We start from the raw sequence: 20,451 nt of genomic DNA on the forward strand, positions 1-20,451 counted from the left end.
ACTCTTCTGCACAGAGCTGAAATTTATAACCATAAACCATAAACAGGAAGAGGCACCTCATTTCACCCACAGAAACACCCAATGTGTTCACAGTAATATGCCTTCTCTAAGCCAACATGTTCTCCTTGCAAAGACTGAGTTGAGAAGGATTTATACAGTTTAATTTGAGCATCTGGCCAAATCTTGTTTGCCTAATCTGTACACAAAACAAATCATAAAAAAGAACACATTGTTTTGTGTTAGAATAATTTATGCACAGGATCGTTGCTTTTGGACGGAGCCAGGATGGAGATTTCCTCGTCTCATTTCCTGTTTACGCTGAGCTAACTGGCTGCTGGCCTTTATGATCGAACTGAGACTGAATATAAGAATATAAAGTCCTTTGTGAAGAATTAAAGACCACTGAATCAAATCAATCATGATAGCTGCAACTATAAATATATGTTAAGCCACTTGCCAGTCTCATATAAATTAATAAATCCATAAAACAAGTGTTATTATGTTGCTAATCTCTCACTAGATGCACTTTAACTAAAGTAAAAAATAAATACTATTTTCAAAAAAAAAATTACTTAAAATATTACATACTTAAATATAAGTGAACACAACATCCATTTATTGCATGTTAACAGTTTTACAGTTGAAGCCATTTATTCTTCTTATTTTTATTGTGAGGCTCCACTGTGCCTGTGGCTGGTTGTGGCATGTTGGTGCGTAGGCACGACGTCCAGAGTCCGGACCACCGGTGTGGGTTGCAGGGTTAAATTCTCAGGGTGTGTGTGTGGGGGTGGAGTCCTCTTTGGCTCAGATTGTAAGGACTTCACACAAGTTCTGTAAGCAGGGGAATATTCATATTATGAGGTCAGATCTACAGTTACATCATTAAAGCCATATGAATGTAATTATGTATGTGTAACGGAAAGAATGAAATGATGCAGAATGTTTAGATGTTCACTTCAACAACCCTCCCCTCCTTACCTCTGCACTTTCAGACAAATTTAAATTCAAAAATTACAACTGAAACTGAATACTGATTGTGATCAGTATTAAAGAGCTGATAAAATGCACTGAATTAATTAATTGTAGAGTCGATAACATAGGATGGGATACAACTTTATTAATCCCACAATGGGGACATTTTTGTCATTTATTGTATTTATTTGTCCATAAGCAAATGCCAGGTGATTATTTCTCACCATTTATTCTTTAATAATACTGTATACTATATATAATTTAAGGTGGTGACTTATGGCATATGGTGTTTGCCAATATCCATTGCCATCAATAATTGTTACAACTCAGTGGTAACAATTAACAATGGCAATTAGTGTCTATATGAGGCATCAATCGGTGTTTTAGCAGTGAAAATCCACATGAGCTCCCGCAATGCACTGTGTTAACCTCCCACAGGTGTCAGCCTACACCCCCCACCCAAAGTGAACAGTCAACCAGGTAATGAATATCCCAAGGGTGGACTGTCACAAGTAGCACAAGTAACAAGCTGTACTGGACTAACAACACAGACGCACTATACAGGAAGGGCCAGAGCCAGCTCCCCCTCTTAGGGAAGCTGAGGTGGTTTGGAGCCCTTGGCTGCGCTCTAGACCATGAGTCTCACCCAGTGCAGGACTCACTGTCTGCACTGAGAGCAGATTCTTTTCTCCCCGCTGCCGTCACTTTATAATGATCAGTTATAACATGGTGCGCAGTCTCACCACACCGCCACACATGAAACGCAATTACACCAGTCACTTTAACAACTGCAGTCACTTTAGCTCATTCACCTGTACATAATGGAGATTATAGAACCTAGAAGAATTATAGAAGATTATAGGTTTCTGTCTTTCTCTCAACAATTGTGTATTTATTATCTTCTGTATTATTTGTCTTTTCATGCTGTCACAACATGGCAATTTGCCCATTGCGGGACAAATAAAGGTTTTTCTATTCTATTATTTCACCTGTCATTAGAGCTCCACCCAATGCTACCAGACAGGAAGTAAGACAATATTAGAGCAACAACCAAACAGTGCAATTAAACAAATAGTATTGGCTCCAACAGACAGCTTTGACTGTGTTAAATGAAACATCAGAGCTGACTATGGTTGTTACAGCACATCCATAGAGGGGATGAGTGAAATACTTATAGAAGGGGCATTAAACAACAAACGTTTAGGATGTAGCTGTAACATCTAACTACATAAAGGCTAATACACACTGTACCGGTGCAGTAATGGCCCAGCCGGATGTTAAGCCAGATGTTTCGTCTTTGGGTCCAGGTCCCTGGAGCCTCCACTTCATACAGACGCTGCTGAAGATCCTCGTGCTGCTGGAGGAATCTTCTGCACACTGAACCCACAGCACATAAGAACACACATTCTGAAGTCATTCTCATTTTTACTAAAGAGAAAAAGTACTACTACTGTCTTTAGCGATTATTGTGTGGCATAGGGAATCCGAGCACATCATCTAAATTCATTAAAAACATCACATTTATTTTAAAACAATAATTGGACTTTTAGAATTTATTTGTCTATATTACCATCATTCAAATGTTTTCTGCACTGATGCCCATGACCTCTATTAACTCTAAACTTAAATGGTAAACTCAGCAGACCTGCCACCATGCTGGGTGATAACGGAGAGCTGAGTCCCAGGAACTCTTCTGTAGGGAACGAGGAGCAAAAATCCTCCAGCATCTGAAGGCCGAGGCCTCTTCTCCTCCAACTGCTCCTCACCAGCACTGTGTCCAGAATGGACAGTGGGTAGCAGTGACCACTCCAGCTGTCACACAGGCTGCCTAAAACACAATCAGTGAAAGGGTCAGCTCAGGCCGAGCCACTGGCGCTCTGAGTAATCATTAGTGTGTAATCAAGCCAAACCAGTTTGATTTCTCCAGCACCATCATGCACAGTGCTCACTCAAACAAAAGTGGTTCACACCAGCTTTTTATCCTAAACCTCAATAATGCCCCTTTACTTCACAAACTATCAAATATGACCTCTGCTCCAGAGGACAAAGCAGCATCCATAAATAAAAACATATCCCGTCAAAAAACGACAAGAAAGAAAGAAAGAAAGAAAGGAAGAAAGAAAACTCTGTGGAAGGATCCTGCTTCCAGATTAACCACATCTACAGTACAGAACGCAGTTTGTATCAGAAAGGGCCACATAACAAATCCTTATACAGCACAGTATAAATACAGCATCTGTATTAGAAAATGTTTTTCCATGGACCCACAAGGAATAAATCATCTCAACATGACCACAGCGTTTTTACACTTGCAGCTTCCAGTTGTGGATTACACAACTTTCTCCTCTGGCAGGAACTTGTCCTCAGATTATAACCACGTATCCAAACATCACATACAGCTGTAACTCATTGGGATGTTATTTTACTGTGTTTGTGACCCGTGCTTAGAAATCCTGAATTGAAACACGTGATTTTAAGCAGGACAATCCTGATATTGTACCTTTGCGCTTGGTGGTGTAGAAACCGACAGCCTGGCCGTCTCTCCACAACAACTTGATGTTCTCTGTGCGTGGATGCAAGGAGAACTGCCCCTTCTCCTTTGAAGACCTCTCCACAACCTGACTGAGCAGAAACACGATCAGCCTCTCCGTAGTCGCCTGGACCTGGGGGAAACACATGGATTGTCACTTATTCAACTTCCACTTCTAAAGTCCTTTCCTGAGTTGGCAGTGAGCATGACAAAACTTCTTCCAATAGTTTTGATGCATTTCTGTATAAAGTGGCAAATTAAATGTTTCCGTTTAACTCATTCTGCTTCTACCCACATGAGCCTTGACATGGTTTACTGCTGATGAAACCTTTGCACCTTTTAAAGTATTTCTATCTTCTCTACAGTAGCATGGTGCTGTAGTAGTTGTCAGGACTTGAATTTGAGTCCTGGAGTTTCTCTCTGTACTCATGCATCCTCAAATAGCCAGAGACAAGCAGTCATGTTAAGTGGCGCCCTCTGATTATAAAGGTTGCTTCCTCCACGGTTTACCCTGGGAAGTCCTCACCTGTCCAGGGTGTAGCCCCTGTCCCTACAGGGACAACAGGGATACTGTAGGCTTCAGTAGCCCCCTATCCTCAGGAGGAGATGCAATTTTAGGTAGTCTCAACAACAACAAACCCCAACACAGATCTGATCCAAAGGTGCTTATCTACATGTAAATACTATCAAAGCAAGCTACTGTAAGATCTCTTCATTTAAATGCACACTTACCAAAACCAGGCCACTTCTGCTGTTGTTGGAAGTTCGTAATACTTCATCCACACTCCACCACTTGTCATGCAGGTATAAAGCCAGCACTGCAAAGCAGAGAAAACATATTAGGCCTACTCACTGCATGACTGCAGCTTTGTAAAAAAGCATGCACATGCAAACCTTTTGCTGGATCATTGGGGGCGTGAAGTGCCACCACTGCACACTGAGGTTGGCCATCGTCAAACAGCTGCAGGTACCTCACATTGTTTGCTGTTATTGCCACCTGAGCAGACGGACACTAAATCACCATTAGCACTGTATTACAAAAGAAAGGGATCTGTAAACCTGCATCAAAAGCCAGGTTTTTATTGTATACTATAAATGATAACCATTGTTGAGAATATTCACAGCTGTTTGAAAAATTCCCTACCCTGCTCACATTTGTTATAAACAGTCACATTAAAGGGTAAGTCAGAGGTCAATTTGTGGATATTTCTGTCAACAATCCGCTCCATAGCTAACGCACCCATCATTAATAGAAAGTAATGTTACCTTTGGGGTCTGTGGTAATTCAAACCACTCATTATTAGGACGTCCTGACACCAGCGATGACATGTATTGTTCAGCTGCAATTGTGAGGTCTGTGTCTTCCACAGATGGAAAATCCACAGGGTACATGTCCTGTAAAAATAAAATACAATTAACCATTTATAGATTGTTAGAACTAACATAGCAAATGTGCTTTAAACGTTTAAACGTTAAAAACGTCCATGTTCAAGCAGATCCACCAGCGAAAACATAGATATGATCTGACGTTAGATACGATGTTAGTCTTTTGATTAACTTGGACTTAGACACGATGTTGAAAATTGTAAACAAATGCAGATAACCCTGCATTAACAGAGGTACTTTTCCTTAATGCATTGAAACAACAACAACAGTGTTAAAGTGAATAGTTAAAAGAAAATGATCTTACGTTTCGGCTTCATATATGAGTGGCCTCATATGTTGACAGGAGCTGTGAGCGGTTAACTTTCGTTACCTAACTTAGTATCGACCCACCTGGTCTTCGTGGGTTAACCTGCAGCGCCACCCTCTCAGTCCAAACAGGGATTACGTCAGTGAGGGATGATTTATGTTACAAACGTGTGTAATACGCACAAGATTGTATGTTTAATATATAGATAATAAAAAAAACATTATTTGCATGAAAGAAAAACTTTAACTGACTATTATAGAATCAACGAAAACTTGATTTACTTTACAATTAAAGGTGAAGAGTAACACTGGAATATACCAAAAAAACGAAATGTGAAATTGCCAAAATCAATCATGCATCGTTTTTTTTCTAAAATATATGCGTTCATTTCCTTTTGTCGTATTTTATTTTGGAAGGAAAGACCGGATACCGTATTGTTTGTCCTACACATCGCAGCATTTGGTTTTGGCAGTCAGTAATCGGCACGTGGAAATAACGATGCTCGGACTGTCACGGAGCCGAACTGCGGTGTCACGACGCTGCCGTCTGCTGCATTGTCGCTACGTTCATTCAGAAAACAACGAGAGAGTAAGTTATTGGGAACACGCGTTCGCCGCCTCTTGTTGCTTGGTTGTTCAGAGGAGATGCAGTCCAAACGCTGCGGCAGAGTTTGGTCCAGGACAGGTGTGGTAACGTTTAGCTAATAAAGAATAGCATTTTATACGCTCCGTAAATGAGGTCAAACTGCACGTCGTTCAACAAAGTAGGTCGAACCGCCGAACAGGCAGAGTTCCGTTGCGCGCCTTCTTGTGCAGTTACGGCCAAAATGGACCACACCGGTTAATCAACAAGGTCGAGCGTAATTCCAGTACCTGAAGCAGCAGCTAGGATTAGTTTGACACTAGTTGGAATATCGTACGTGCAGGATACAGAAGGTTATGTAAATGCATATGCTGTACATGCAATTCGTTGCTACTACTACTACTACCGTAAATGATTAGCCAAATACGGTGTAATACCACGTTGCTGTCTCCAATAAAATGCTTTGTCTCTGCAGAAATACAGGTTAAAGTGAGTGACAAATTGTCATAACTACTAAACATTTGCAGCCTTAACTATAAATGCTTTGGCTGTAACCATCAGCGTTGAATAAGTTACTCTTGTCCTTCAGGAAATTAAACTAATCAATAAATCAATCTACTAATGAATCTACAATTTGATCCGTTCATTTATCACATATTTTATTTTCTATACTGATTTTGACATCGTTCATCAGACTTTTCCCAGACAATGACATGCTGCTGTCATACTGGACTTACGAGCCTCGTTCTGGACGTGGAAAACCACCTTTACAACATCAGCTACAGTAAATGCACATATTCATCAAACCACAATAATAATATCTAATCCATTTTTTTAAAATAAAGTACTTAAAACAATCACAAATAACCAAGCTGCTGTACAACATGTACTTAGTAAATAAAACTAAATGTGAAAAAATATGAGCAGCAATCTCCAGAAAACTATCAACTCATATCTATTGACTAATTCCCTTATCTTGGTATTGAGCAATAAGCCTTTGGTCTAAGTCCAAAATTACAACAGATATATAACTGATAGTTTATCAAGCAGATGATGTTAGTAAAATAAAGTTATATTTTGCTATTTGAAAAATATTTGTGTATTAACATCCTTCTAACTATTGTTTGTCAGACAGGTCGTCTTTCTCACCAGCAACAAAAATCTGTACCATTTCCTATGGTTAGAACATGTGTGTACTTAACCATTCCATTATTTGTTATTTTTAAATAAATCATATGCATTTATTGAAATAGTTCATACTTTTCCTGGAGCTAACCTTGTAAAACTACTTTAACTGTTTCTTTTATAATTTCTATGCTTTATTTATTTATTTATATCTGAAAATCATAATTTTTCAGCTTGTTTATCATTCCATTAACCTGTGGTATGAAACAACTAGTATTGTCAGTGGGGATACTGAAATACAACCCAGAGTAACAGATGTGAGGTTAATATATAATATTGAAATGCAAAATGCTGGTGCAAAGCAAGATATTAAATGTATAAAAAGCATAGACTGTATGCAACAGACAGAGAAAGCAGGGAGAACGTAAGGTAAACAGGACGAGTGGTGGCCAGTATTAATTCCTTGTGCTCCTGCAGGATCAGACAAACAAAAGAAAGCCCATTTGCCACAGACCAACATTTCAAAAAGCATAAGTGACTTTTTTTCACTCTTCTTACTGTGTGTGTCTGTACAGGCCACTGTTCTGGACAATGTGCTCTCCACATTCAGGTCAATATGTGGAGAGGATGGCATGTCATTAGGTGAAGCTATAAGAGAGCAACATGGCAAAGATGAGTCTGTACACAGGTCTGTGTGTTTCACATGCGCTCAGGATCGTTTTTACACTAAATACAGTGTATGGTGTGCAGAAAGTCACTCTCTGTCTGCTGTCCAGATGCCGCCCTCCAGATGTGGTGGTGTTTCCTCGTTGTGTGGAGGAGGTCAGCGCCCTTGCAAAGGTTTGCCACAAGCACCGCCTTCCCATCATCTCCTTTGGCACTGGGACCGGGCTGGAAGGAGGCGTAGGTGCAGTAAATGTAAGCTTGGAACTAAAGGATTAAATTGAAACAATGAAAACTATAGTTTATGCAAATGTAGCATTTTTTATTATAGAAATTTTAATAAAGCAAATTAAGTACAAATGTATGATGTGTGTGGGAGCAATTATTGAATTTCATCGCTTCTTGATGTTTTAGGGTGGAGTGTGCTTCAGTCTGAGGAACATGGACCAGATCCTTGATCTTCACCAGGAGGACTTTGATGTGACGGTGGAGCCCGGTGTGACTCGGAAGCTCCTCAATTCATACCTGCGAGACACTGGCCTGTGGTTTCCTGTAGGTCAGTTAAAGTGTAGTCACAGCAGCTTTTTACCCAGTTATGAAAAAGTGGTATGATTCAATAGTACAGAGTCGCTGGTATTGTGCAGGATATGATGGTGGATAACAAGACGGATCTGCAGGAGTCAGTCCAAAATGTCTTAATCGCCCCCTGATTGATTACTGTGTGCTGTAGGTCATAAATGTGTCAGAGGACCAAATAAGCCAGATTTGGGCCTTTGAGACCTTTGTACAGTCCCTGAATGCAGCACGGCAGCTGATATCTGCTGCTCTGGTCATGTTTTCTACAACATCCTTGCTTTATCCATGCCATTCTGTGTTGTTACAGATCCTGGAGCTGATGCATCGTTGTGTGGAATGGCTGCCACTAGTGCATCTGGCACTAACGCAGTGCGTTACGGAACTATGAGGGAGAATGTGATGAACCTCGAGGTGGTGCTGGCTGATGGGACCATCATACACACAGCTGGAAAAGGTCGACGCCCCAGGTAGCCACATTAATTCACTGAAAAAGCTCTACGCTTTGAGTCCCTTCCTCATGCATCATCAATCTTTAGGAAAACCTCGGCAGGCTACAACCTGACAAACCTGTTCGTGGGCTCGGAGGGAACCTTGGGGGTCATCACAAAGACCACGCTGCGTCTGTATGGCATTCCCGAGGCTATGGTGTCGGCTGTCTGCTCGTTCCCCTCTGTCCAAGCTGCTGTGGACAGCACGGTGCAGATCCTGCAGGCTGGAATACCTATCGCTCGCATCGGTGAGGACACGCTGTTAATAAGTATCATCAAGATATAGAATGATATCATTTTGTTTGAATAATTGGCACCTTTTTGGAATTAAACTTCAAGTTGGTGGTTACATTACTGTACCTTCATTAAATGTTCCCCTACGACGTGCTTTTAAAGCGACAGACACGTATGATCTATGTAGTTTTTCGGCATGGGAATTCACAGACACCCCTTGAGACACCACATCTTAGGAACCTCTTTGTTTCTCTCCGATTGGGGCATAATATATCTCTTGTGTTCTCTTGTGTGTGTATGATTCAGAGTTTTTGGATGATGTGATGATTGACGCATGCAATAGGTTCAGCGGTTTGTCCTACCCTGTGACCCCAACACTGTTTCTGGAGTTCCATGGCTCAGAGCAAAGCGTGGAGGAACAAGTCAGCTCGGCTGGTATGTGAGTACAGAGCTCACCCCCCATCTACTGCTAACACTAGTCGTTCCCAGCACTGTGCAAGCCAAAAATATATATTTATATATTGTAAATTACAATATCTAATATCCCAAATTATTAGGTTTTTACAATAAAATGTAAAAAAAATATCAGCCAAGTCTGACCTGTTATTTTCAAGTGTAAATTAGCTGAATTGAGAGTAGTCAAACAAAAACACTAAAACTTTACAAATTCCTTAATCGATTGAAGAGAAAGAATCTTTAAAAGAAAGATGCTACCAGTGGATTCAGCAGTGGAACCTCTAAGTGCACATCTGCGCAGTACCACAAGTAACATGAATTTCACCACGTCGTCACTGAACACACCAAGAAGGGAGCAAGTGCACTCAGCAGGATCCCAGGACAGCTGGAACTACTAGTAGTGCTTCCTACTCCCTTTCTGGGGGTGACTTCATTTAGCAGCAAGACAGTGATACCATGCATTGATTCTGGTTGTGTGCAAGGAGTCAAAAGTGATCAGGACATGTTACAGATTTGTCAAGCACTATTTTTGATTTTGATGAAACTAACTGATGAGATCGAACTTGAACAGAATTGTTTCAGTGTGCCCAGGCAAATGATGGATTGACTCTGTTTCAGTGACACTAATACCTTTTATTTTACCAATGAGGAGAAACTTTAATACGTTTAGTGATAGACAGTCATGGTCTTGCTTGGCAAGAAGCTAATGGTTAAATTGGTTCCCTTGGTTACAATATCAACTTAAATTACGAACTAGGTGATTTAAAAGTTAGAGGCAGAACAAGCTCCAGAATTAACAGTAAACCATCAGCTGGTTCAACTCTTCCTGTTTTGTTTTTCCTACAGCGGACATCACCCAGAGTAACGGCGGAGCGGATTTTCAGTGGGCTCAAGATGTAGAAACAAGGAACCGGCTGTGGAAAGCTCGTCATGATGCTTGGTACGCAGCTCAGGCTCTCAGACCTGGCTGTAAGGTAACAAACAGAGAAAAAGCAGAAGCCATACAAACATATTGAAACATATTGTAAAACTGAAAATTTTTTGTTTTTTTTACTGTAGCTACTGTTAAAAATATAAATGAAGGAAGGAAAACACCTCTTAGAAGAACACAAAGCATGTTAAAAATCCAACTGAACTAAGGGAAAGGAGCAGAGCATTGTGTTTTAAGTAGTGATGCACTTTATTCTGGGTCAGTTCTGTGACCTTCTCCTGTCTTCATGTTTGTGTGTAGGCCTACTCCACTGATGTGTGCGTCCCTCTGTCCCGACTGCCTCAGATCATTGTGGAGACGAAGCAGGACCTGACTGAGAACAAACTTACAGGTGACCAAGAGCCTTGTATATACTGAAACACAGGCTTTTAGTTAGTTAATATCATTCATTTATTCAGATGTGATTTGTGGTGAGCTGTAGTGTCTCTTATGCTGTTAATGTTAAAACAGACGCGTTTACACTGACTTCAGAACACTGAAAATCACTAACCTGATGCCTTCCGTGGCTGCATTATATACAGTCTGTAACTGTCATAACATTTTGTAATTTAGGTGAGATTTCAACCTTCAGCACTAAAATCTAGTGGTGATGCAGTTCATCCCTGAGTCCAAATCCACCAACTTGCATGATTTTCTCTCCAAGCGCTTCAGAGAAATTTTTTTACATGAGATTGAGAACAAGTGACATAAATGTATAGTTTGTCTCCACGGCTTTGTTACATCCCGATAAACATGATAAAGTCTTTTAGTATGTTTTGCAGCCTATTGAAAGTCTGTCTGTCCACCTCCAGGTCCCATAGCGGGTCATGTAGGTGATGGGAACTTCCATTGTCTGATGGTGGTGGATCCCAACGACCCAGAGGAGCTGCACAGCGTCCACCTGTTCAGCGAGCGGCTGGCCAGGTCACTCTCGCCTTACTTCTTCCTTTTACCTCATCCTTTCTCAGAGGGGCTTTGGGTAGAGTACTCGGATCAGTAGGGGCAGAAAAATATGAAAGTTTGGACCCTACCAGCTTTAAAAAGGTTAAAGCACAGTGGTAAAGTTTGATTTGACTGGTTTATGATCTGGATATTCAGTATTTCCTGGAGGTGGAATATAAAGCTTTATACAGACATTTACATTTATCTCTGTAATTGACATTGACAAGATTGGAGCTACATGTGAGAAGATAATTTGCAAAATATTTACATATAATTATGCATTTAGTGAAAAAATTACAAAGGTGAGGGATCAAATGGGATTTTCACTATCATGACATGAATTTATTCAGCTCACAAATGTGACATTTTTGTGAATGTCTCATGTACTCTAGCTGAGTTCAAGAAAAACAATTCATCTCAAGCTGTGGCCTGTTGGAAACCACCAACATAACATTTAGTGCTCACATACTGTGCAAATGTTGATGGGCTGATAGGACCCAAAATGATTCTGCAGCAAAAGGAACTTAAAAACAGAGAGCTGGAATAACTCTATTATGAAGTACCTCTACCATGTGAAGAGAGTGTTTACACAGGAGAAGCTATATTTACTGATAAGAGATATATGTCATTGCTGGGAAAGATTCCTGGACATGCAGATGAGCTCTGTGTTAAGTAGAATCATCACCTGTACCTGTTTCTCAATAGGTTGAAGCATTGTATAAATATGTAGGGACTCATATGGTAAGATAAGATAAGAAAAGATAAGAAAACCTTTAATAGTCCCGCAGTTGGGAAATTACTTCAAACTACTCGAATGATGGTGCCTCAAGACATTATTGGCTGTGATGTAGCACATCAGGATCAGATTTTAATATACAGACGTATGAATCCAGAAGTATGGTGCTTAATTTTAGTTAAATTTAGTTTAATATAATGAAATTACATATCAAAATAGGTGTAGGCGTTATTAGATTAGCTGCAGATTTATGGTCTGGTTTTACTTCCAACATTTGTAACATTAGTATCATCACAACGTTTAACACTAGAGGTACTACACATACACACACACACACACACACACACACACACACACACACACTGAGCACAAAGAGAATGTAATGTGGTTTGTTCTCACCGTAGGCGAGCCCTGGCCATGGACGGTACCTGCACAGGTGAACACGGCGTGGGCTTAGGGAAGAGAGCCCTGCTGTGTGAAGAGGTGGGACCCATGACTATTCAGCTCATGCAGGGTCTGAAGGACACAATTGACCCCAATAACCTCATGAATCCAGATAAAATTTTGCTGCCTAGAAAACTTTAGACAAAAAATATAGACTGGTATTTTGGTGTGTATTTGACACACATTAATAAAACAATTTTCTGGTAACACATGTCTGACACTAAGGGATCAGTGACTAAAAATATCAGTGCGAAGACACGCAACTTACATCTGGAATGGTCGTGTGTACCTGATTGTCACGTTTACCAAGGCATTTGTTAAAAAATGAAAGCAAGGAAATTGTTTTTATTTTTCACATTCAAATTAATTGTGGCAACAGACTTTCTCTGTGTCTCTAGGTAGCTACACAGTCACTGCACTATACTGTGACTGAGCCCTTAGGCTGCATCTTGACATCAAATAATGGTTTTAAACTATGTCTGTTTCCTGTTACCCTCCTAAACTCTGAAAAAAATGTTGAGTGTCTTTGTGAGAGGGATGGTCATTGAGGCTTCCAGGTTGCTTTTTTTTTGAAGACATTCAACTGAACATGAAATTTCTCTTTTTGAATGTCTAATTAAAATGATTCAGCAATGAAGCAATACTTAGCTCCACCTTGGGGTGGCAGTGGTGCATCTCCATAGCATGTTTGAGTCTTTAGGTTTATTGCTTGGAGCTTTAGTGATGAGAATGAAATATCCAGTACATGCACAGTACAGTATATAGAACCTGGGTTAGTTAAGGGCCTCTGTTTGTATAAACATGAATGTAAATTATACACAGCTCTTCCAGCTTTTTGGAAAAGCTCACTTCACATTTATGCACAATTGGGCTCTGATCACTGATTTACAGTCACTGTACATTTTAGGATAATTGCAAAAACCAGTGAACTTAAACAGACAACTATATGGAGCTTTAGGTGTATAGGTGACAGACGGTGTTTAAAGTGAGACACTTTTTTATAATGCAGCACTTAATACACTAAGTCAATAATTATTGGTCTTGTAACTTTTTCACACTTTGGTAAATTCTGTCTGACCATTAAAATAAACTATCACAGTGTCAAAACTTGTTAATCAGTTTGTAGCTTTAGCCATGTTCCATTTTTTTCTTAACAGTTTTATTAATATTTTACATGCATATGCATGTGATTGTAGAGCCACACTGTGAATTACTCAGTTCATTTACATTGAAGGGAGGGGATTTGGGCCGGTTCCGTTTTCATAGTTTTCCTCAAAACCTGATTTAGGGTAGAGTTTTCTCTTCCCTGAGAACTTGCTGTCATTATAACAAGAAGGATTAACACCTACTGTTAAGATGTTGTCTTCTAGGCTTGCTAAGAATGTACACGACAGGCTATGTTCCTGTGAAGACAGACCAAATGGAGGAAAAAACATCTTAATTACACGCACGCACGCTCAGAGACGTGCGTACGCGCCGGATTAGACCAAGTAATCTCAAACTGAACGTGAGCCAGTAATCCCAGTCATTTAGCATATGGTCCCATAGCAGTGTCATCACAGTGTCTCCTCCACGGAGTAGGAGTCAGGTCATTGTCACAACACTAATACAAGCATGTTAAATGCTTAACGTTTGGTTTATGTATTTCGCTTACAAATATATAAATATATGCTTTCAACATATCCAGAGGTTACTCTATTTCACTGGGCTCAGTGAAATAGAGTAACCATTCAAACTGTCAAACACTGACACTAGAAAACTTGAAAATTAAACGATTTTGCAGTGTTTTTTTTTTTTAGATTGAACGTGCAGACTATTAAATGATCTTCATCCATGGTAACCTACACTCTGTACTGTCCCTGAATGCACCAAACACTACATGAATGGCAGATAAGGTAATATTGAGGCTCAGGCCTTAATGGCTGCTGATTTTAATCACAAATGTTCTCTTTTACCTACAAAGGCACCCAGGTACATCCCTTGTATCCTGAAAAGGTGCGGAAACAGGCCAATGACCTGCTTACATTACAGAATATCCAGAGTTCCTTCACGGAAAAACAACAGGTAAAAACAAAGGACTGGGAGTCGGGGCTCTATGCTTTCATTTGATTTGGAAGCTTTTCGTGTAAGTGAGCAGGTTTATACAGGAAAACACACTAACGCAAAAAATAGACAATATAGGCTCAGAAGCTGTATAATAGGGGGCAGTGTGTCCTTTATAATGTTCTCCTGACTAAAATGAAGAAACGAGGTATGTATCCAATTCTCAATCTAACTAATGCAAGGAGCCTGATTTAAATAAACACTATAATTCAATATTCTTGGCCTGTTTCATTCAGCGCGTGTGTGGATTTCAGAACATGTTGTGGGTTTAATTCACATTATGGTGACAGCTGGGCTACAGTATGCGCGTCCATATAGTAGGACTGTCTCCAGTCCTGTCTGTTTACGATCGGAGCTTGCGCACTGGACGTCTCCATTGTCTGGGCAGCAGCGGCGGCGGCGGCGGCGGAGGCAAGAGGAGCGGAGCGACGATCCGAGCGCAGGGGAGCGGCTGCACCGTGACCCCGAGCTCCGAGTGCGAGGCGACGCCCGGGCGGAGACCACCGGGGCGGACTCTGCGGAGCGACGCGACGCGCAGCGCAGCGCAGCGCGACGCACTTGCTTTTCGTCGAACGCAGACCGTCGCTGCTGGCGCTCAGACAGACAGCAACAGTTGTCACGATGTCTGAGATCAGATGAGGCGCGAGCGGCGGAGTGAACATTGCGGCGCCGCTGCGTTTGTGCCTGTGATGACACAGCCGTCGTAATTCGCTGGGACAGCGCGCGGAGAGCTCTCCTTCTCAGCCGCCCCCCGGTCGCGTCGAGGCGTTTCGTCTGCGGCCGAGCTGCATCCAGACGCCGGGGCCGGCTCATGTTCCGCTCGGCGGGGAAACGGGCTGTTGCGTCTGCGGAGAGTCACAGCTGACGAGCCTGCGGAGAACAACGCGCACAGACAGGCGGGCGGGCAGGAAGGCCGAGCGACAGGAGAACGGGGAGGGGGCGACAGCCTGCTCCGGCGCTCTCGACCCTTTGCGGATCGAGCCGAGCCCCCTCCGGTTTGCACCCAGAACCCGCACCCGTCCGTGTCCTCCCGCTTTGCATGGGGGGGAAGCAGAGCACGGCGGGGCGGCCCCGGGGGGCTTTTCCCGGCGTCTCCACGGATGACAGCGCGGTGCCACCCTCGGCCCACTTCGGCCACTACCGGCCGAGCGGCACCATGGGCCTGCGGAGCCGCTCGGTGAGCTCCGTGGCGGGGATGGGCATCGAGCACAGTCCCGCTGTGCCTTTCGGCTTCTACACCCCGAGGGGGACTGACACGGATCGGTCCGGAGGCGGGTCAGGGGGCACGACGGCCGCCTCCCACGGTACCGGCTACCAGGACGGCGGGGGCGGAGGGCACCACGCGGACGGGGTGCTGTATCTGGGGTCCCGGGGGTCGCTGGCTGACACCTTGCCCCTACACATCGCTCCCCGCTGGTTCAGCGCACACAGCGGTAAGCACGCACACTGATTATTCATCGGAGGGAAGCGTCCACAGACACCCCATCCCTGCAGCCAGGCTCGCGTTGTTTACCTGCTGGTGCAGGGACGGCACCACATCATTGCACTGCTATGATCCTGAGAAACAGAAGCGGTCAGCCGACCTGCATGACAGTTGCTCTCAGACACTTGTCCTCTGTTTGCTGATGTGGTTAAAATGCACTTGACCTTCCTATAATGTCTGAAATGGAAGATAGTGAGGCTTGACTAAAATAACTCCCATGTGGTAAACAGCTCACATGATGGTGCTGTTACTGGGTCACGTAACCAGTTGAGGGACACATGTTTGAGCTGCGAGCCTGTGTGTCAGAATGGGTGTGATGACCACAGCGTTGCAGGTGTGCCCATGTTTCCACCGTCACCACTGCACCACCTGCATAGGTCATTGCTTGTTGTCTGAGATGACAGTAATAAGCCTGTTGCCAAATCTGGCTGAGTCAATTAGCTCAGCGATTAGAGTGGAGGAAGGGGGGGGGGGCGTTGAGGCAGGGAAGGGGTTTTCATGCTACCTCTTGTGCCCCAATAGACAGTAGACACATACTGTAATGTCCTGTAGCTCCACAGACAAAGCCAAATATTATAGGCACAGCTGGGTCCCTTCAAACACACACTACCCACAGTTCCTTCTCTCTCACCCACACGCACGGAGCAGGCTGGTCCCCAGGCTCTCATTACCAGAGCCCTGACCAGCTCACAGCAGGAGAATTGTAAGTTAGCCGTCAACATGTCAGCTGTTTTTCCGTACATTCGTCACCCGGCGACCGTGGAGGGGAAGCTGAGGCATTAAGGGACCAGTCAGAGCACGTGAGCGCGTATTCATAACCACCTCACCTCAGTGATTAGCACATGGGTGCGGTCAGCAGAGAGGCGCTTGTGATCAGGCTGAATCGATCATTTCACAGAAATGACAGAGTGAGACGAGCTGCTTCTGTCTCAATATGTGCAGGAAGGTGACAGAGGCTCAACCTGTGTCACGTTATTTATGTCATAGTAGGAATGTACTTTAGCAAACATGCACAAGCTTTATGATGTACAATATAAAGAATTTGGTTACAGACAAATTAATTTATGTTAATTCCAATTATTAACCAGGAAGCTTCACTGATAAACTGATATACAATAGTGTGACTCAAAAAACACAGTGTGAGGAAACTGCATGACATTTGCCTTTTTATTGTACAGTAGGTAATTAATAAAATGTTAAAACATTCTAAATGTTTATGTACCACAAAAATGTGACTAAGACGCCAAATCATTCGTTATATTGGTTATACAGTAGCTAAAATAGCTAAAAGATGAAACTCTGAACTGTCACTTTGAAATAAAAGTAGCTTTCTTCTCTGGAGCGTCTGTTGGGTTGGACGGCTCTGTTCTGGATTCAAACTGGACCTGAAAGTAAAGTTTAAATAAAATCTTAGAAAAAGATGACCAGAGACTTTAAATTGGTATCTACTCTAATCTACACAATTCATAATTGAATTAAATAATGCATGTATAATGAAAAGTTTTAACATCATATTCTAAATACAAGCCATTATAGTGGCTGGATATGCTAAAGGTGGCATGGTGGTGCAGTGCTTAGGGCTGCTACCTCCCAGTAAGAAGGCCCTGCCATGATCTGTGACTGACAGACACAGGCAAACACGGCTCCTGCCTGATTATAGCTGGAATAAAAGAGAGAAATCAACGTCTTAACTTGAAAACACAAGACAACATATACAGTTACACCTTTCTAAGTTAAGAGTTCATACAAAAAAGGAAAACTGCTTCAATTTTAAAAGCTCATAGTAAAAGATTTCCTTTTTGATAGGTAGGGTGCAGCTACTGTAAGTAACCATGTTTAATCGATCAATTTATTTTAAAATATTATATATTTAATGTATATATAACATATTAGTCATATGATTTATATAACATATTATATATGATTATATAAAGTAATATATTACACACATACTTCATGCTGTACTCTGTCCCTGTGATCACTGGAATTAACAAAGCATCAGAGCTTGGTGCTGAGGCAGCTGTCACTGAGTGAGGGCTAAACCAGTCACCAGGTCACCAGTACCTTCTGAGACTTTTTGTCTAAAAACGTGAATATTTACGTGAAAGTCTGGTTTTCAGTGTCCTGCCATAGTGGGTTGAATATTATTGAGCTTTCTGAATTGCAGATGACCTACCTTCTGTACTGTCCCTGAACACAACAAGCATACAGTGATAAGTGATTAATGCTAACATGGTTAGTGATTGATTGTAGATTCACTCATTGATTACAGTAGGCGTTAGACCGACAGCCAGTGGTACAATTCCACCTGCAGTGCTTAATTCAGTGCGCAGTAACTCTGCTTTTACTTCTATAATAAGAAGGGAATAATTTCTCAGTTTGTAAGCTCAAAGCTTCATTCTACTGTACCGTACGGTATATTAACAAGGTTGTTATGTGAGGCGAGGTCAGTGGTGTGGACATTTTGGTTTGAAGCGGCTCCAGTGTAAGAGAGTTCCTGTGTCAATCTTCAGTTTAGGTCATATTAGTTTCTTTCTATTATTTTTAATCAGTGCAATCATTATTCACAGCACACAGCTGGTCACTGTTTGTGTGTGTGTGTGTGTGTGTGTGTGTGTGTGTGGGGGGGGTCCTGTAACAACGGTGTCCCCATGGAGTGATGTTGTTGATACAGGGAGGGGCTGTTGTTACAGTAACATAGCACATACACACACACACACACACACACACACACACACACACACACACACACACACACACACACACACACACACACACACACACACACACACACACACACACACACGCAAATGTTTCATTGTCAGACTGATTCCCAGAGGACACACTTCACTGAAAACACCTCGGTCCCTCTGCTGTAAAATCGATGGTAATCTGGCAGGTACCACTCCCCTGTTTGCCCTTGGGAGGTTGGCGTATGTCTGTGTGTGTGAGAAGACAGAGATTGAGGCCGGTGAACACAAAATAACTCAAAATCACATCTGTCACATGGGAAAAAAAGATGGTCTATTTGAAATTCAAGACTAAGACGAGGTGTAATAGACCTTGTGTGTAATACACACACACACACAGTCGTGTTTCAAATCTACGTGGGGACTCGCCATTGCCATCACAAATAAAGGCAGACATCTAACCTTTGCTCTAATCCGAACCATCCATCCATTTTCTACCGCTTATTCCCATGCGGGTTTGCAGGCAGGCTGGAGCCTATACCAGCTATCTATGGGCGAGAGGCAGGGTAGACCCTGGACAGGTCACCAGTCCATCGCAGGGCAACACACACAGACGGATAACCATTCACACCCACAACCCACAACCCACAACCCACAACCCAGGCCCTTCTCGCTGTGAGGCGACCACCGCGCCGTCCAACTAATATGAACCAAAACTTAATGCGGTCCCCACGTTGAAGGAAGAACATGTACACACACACTCACACACACACACACACACACACACAGCTCAGTCGTGTTAGACCTTGGTCCCATCCATCTACGGCCCGATGCAGGTGGAGGTCAGACACGTCCTGCTGGGGTGGATTAAATGGCTGCTGCTTGATCCAGGAATGGGGGTTTAGTCTTCATTCTGTTTTCTGGGACATTGTTCTCATCTCCCCACATCACTTCTACTGACAGAGCATATGTACATATGACTACTTACTGCGGTGTTCAGTGCTGTGTCTTCAGCTGATCAGTAACCTTCAGTATAAGAACCAGTTTGGAGTCATGTGTTTGTTCAGTTTTAGTCATTGGCAAAAATCTAGTACAGTCTTGGAGTTTAGATGATTGTATTTTTTTGGCAGCACTTTAAAACATGTGAATTTGGGAATTGTAAATAATTCAGTTCTATGTAAACTATATTTTTTCACTAGTTGAGCTAACAGGTGTATATTCACTGGGCCGATCTGAGGCTGGCACAGGTCCAAATTCTGTGAACCCAGCAAAGATCAATAATAGTCCTAACCCATTATACTTTATTTGTCTCTAATTAAAGTCGACACCCTGTCAATTAATGTGTGACCTGCGTCACATCTCCAGACCTTTGCACCATTGCCATTTACTGTTTTATTTTGTATGCACTTCCGGTTCCTGCTCCACCATGTTTTGTTCCAGCTTTATCAGTCATGTGACTTCATCAGCTGTGTCTCATCAGTCATTAGTGGTCCTATTTAGTTTCCAGTACTCACCAGTACAGGTGAGTACTGTAGAAATTTCCTGTTTTTGGCCTCAGCCTGACTGACTAGCTTCTGCCTGTCGATTTGGACCTAACACCATCAAAACCCATTTCCTCAAGTCCTGTCTCCGAGCCGTGCATTTGGGTCATTCGCTCCTGCTTCCCGACAACCTGCAACCCATACCCTCTGTCCTGTTTTACATTTACAGCAATTAGAAACATTAGCTGGTGCCTGTGATGTTGTGATGGTCATTGGTTATGTA

At 42.5% G+C, this 20,451-nt stretch overlaps 3 protein-coding genes across 7 annotated transcripts in view; 2 read left to right on the top strand and 1 right to left on the bottom strand.

The window, feature by feature from the left end:
- Positions 1 to 595: 595 nt before the first annotated feature.
- On the bottom strand, positions 596 to 5,392 carry fam169b (family with sequence similarity 169 member B). Of its 4 annotated transcripts, none has more exons than XM_029153852.3 (8): positions 5,279 to 5,392; positions 4,769 to 4,897; positions 4,397 to 4,514; positions 4,235 to 4,320; positions 3,473 to 3,635; positions 2,618 to 2,800; positions 2,224 to 2,349; positions 596 to 831 (listed from the first exon to the last, which is right to left on the bottom strand). In XM_029153852.3, the coding sequence occupies exons 2-8, from the start codon at positions 4,892 to 4,894 to the stop codon at positions 821 to 823; spliced, it is 813 nt and encodes a 270-aa protein (XP_029009685.1). In that variant the 5' UTR covers positions 4,895 to 4,897; positions 5,279 to 5,392; the 3' UTR covers positions 596 to 820. The 4 variants fall into 4 exon arrangements, with proteins under 4 accessions (XP_029009685.1, XP_040926992.1, XP_029009687.1 ...); XM_041071058.2 differs by having other exon boundaries at positions 4,397 to 4,499; positions 5,279 to 5,391; XM_029153854.2 differs by having other exon boundaries at positions 4,397 to 4,499; positions 5,193 to 5,350.
- A 232-nt stretch (positions 5,393 to 5,624) lies between these two features.
- ldhd (lactate dehydrogenase D) lies at positions 5,625 to 14,731 on the top strand. Its single transcript, XM_029153359.3, has 11 exons — positions 5,625 to 5,783; positions 7,478 to 7,590; positions 7,679 to 7,820; positions 7,980 to 8,121; positions 8,449 to 8,608; positions 8,678 to 8,877; positions 9,170 to 9,298; positions 10,166 to 10,293; positions 10,551 to 10,641; positions 11,102 to 11,213; positions 12,372 to 14,731. The coding sequence occupies exons 1-11, from the start codon at positions 5,694 to 5,696 to the stop codon at positions 12,550 to 12,552; spliced, it is 1,488 nt and encodes a 495-aa protein (XP_029009192.1). The 5' UTR covers positions 5,625 to 5,693; the 3' UTR covers positions 12,553 to 14,731.
- A 132-nt stretch (positions 14,732 to 14,863) lies between these two features.
- Positions 14,864 to 20,451, top strand: part of znrf1 (zinc and ring finger 1) — a 31,122-nt gene continuing 25,534 nt past the window's right edge. The window contains exon 1 of one of the 2 annotated variants that reach the window (XM_029153361.3): positions 14,864 to 15,947. In XM_029153361.3, the coding sequence (XP_029009194.1) occupies positions 15,554 to 15,947 (394 nt within the window). In that variant the 5' untranslated portion in view covers positions 14,864 to 15,553. The remainder of the gene's footprint in view (positions 15,948 to 20,451) is intronic. The other variant, XM_029153360.3, reaches the window with a different exon arrangement.

This window comes from Betta splendens, chromosome 6, assembly GCF_900634795.4.
Source record: "Betta splendens chromosome 6, fBetSpl5.4, whole genome shotgun sequence".
NCBI classification, from domain to species: domain Eukaryota; kingdom Metazoa; phylum Chordata; class Actinopteri; order Anabantiformes; family Osphronemidae; genus Betta; species Betta splendens.

Bases quoted from the DNA above. Each gene is read 5' to 3' on its own strand.
- fam169b (XM_029153852.3), bottom strand. From the start codon at position 4,894: ATGTACCCTGTGGATTTTCCATCTGTGGAAGACACAGACCTCACAATT. The intron at 2,801-3,472 runs GTACAATATCAG...ATTGTGTTTTAG, and splicing joins CTACACCACCAAGCGCAAAG to GCAGCCTGTGTGACAGCTGG. The intron at 2,350-2,617 runs GTCTGCTGAGTT...CTGTGGGTTCAG, and splicing joins ATCACCCAGCATGGTGGCAG to TGTGCAGAAGATTCCTCCAG.
- ldhd (XM_029153359.3), top strand. From the start codon at position 5,694: ATGCTCGGACTGTCACGGAGCCGAACTGCGGTGTCACGACGCTGCCGT. The intron at 7,821-7,979 runs GTAAGCTTGGAA...TTGATGTTTTAG, and splicing joins GAGGCGTAGGTGCAGTAAAT to GGTGGAGTGTGCTTCAGTCT. The intron at 10,294-10,550 runs GTAACAAACAGA...GTTTGTGTGTAG, and splicing joins CTCTCAGACCTGGCTGTAAG to GCCTACTCCACTGATGTGTG.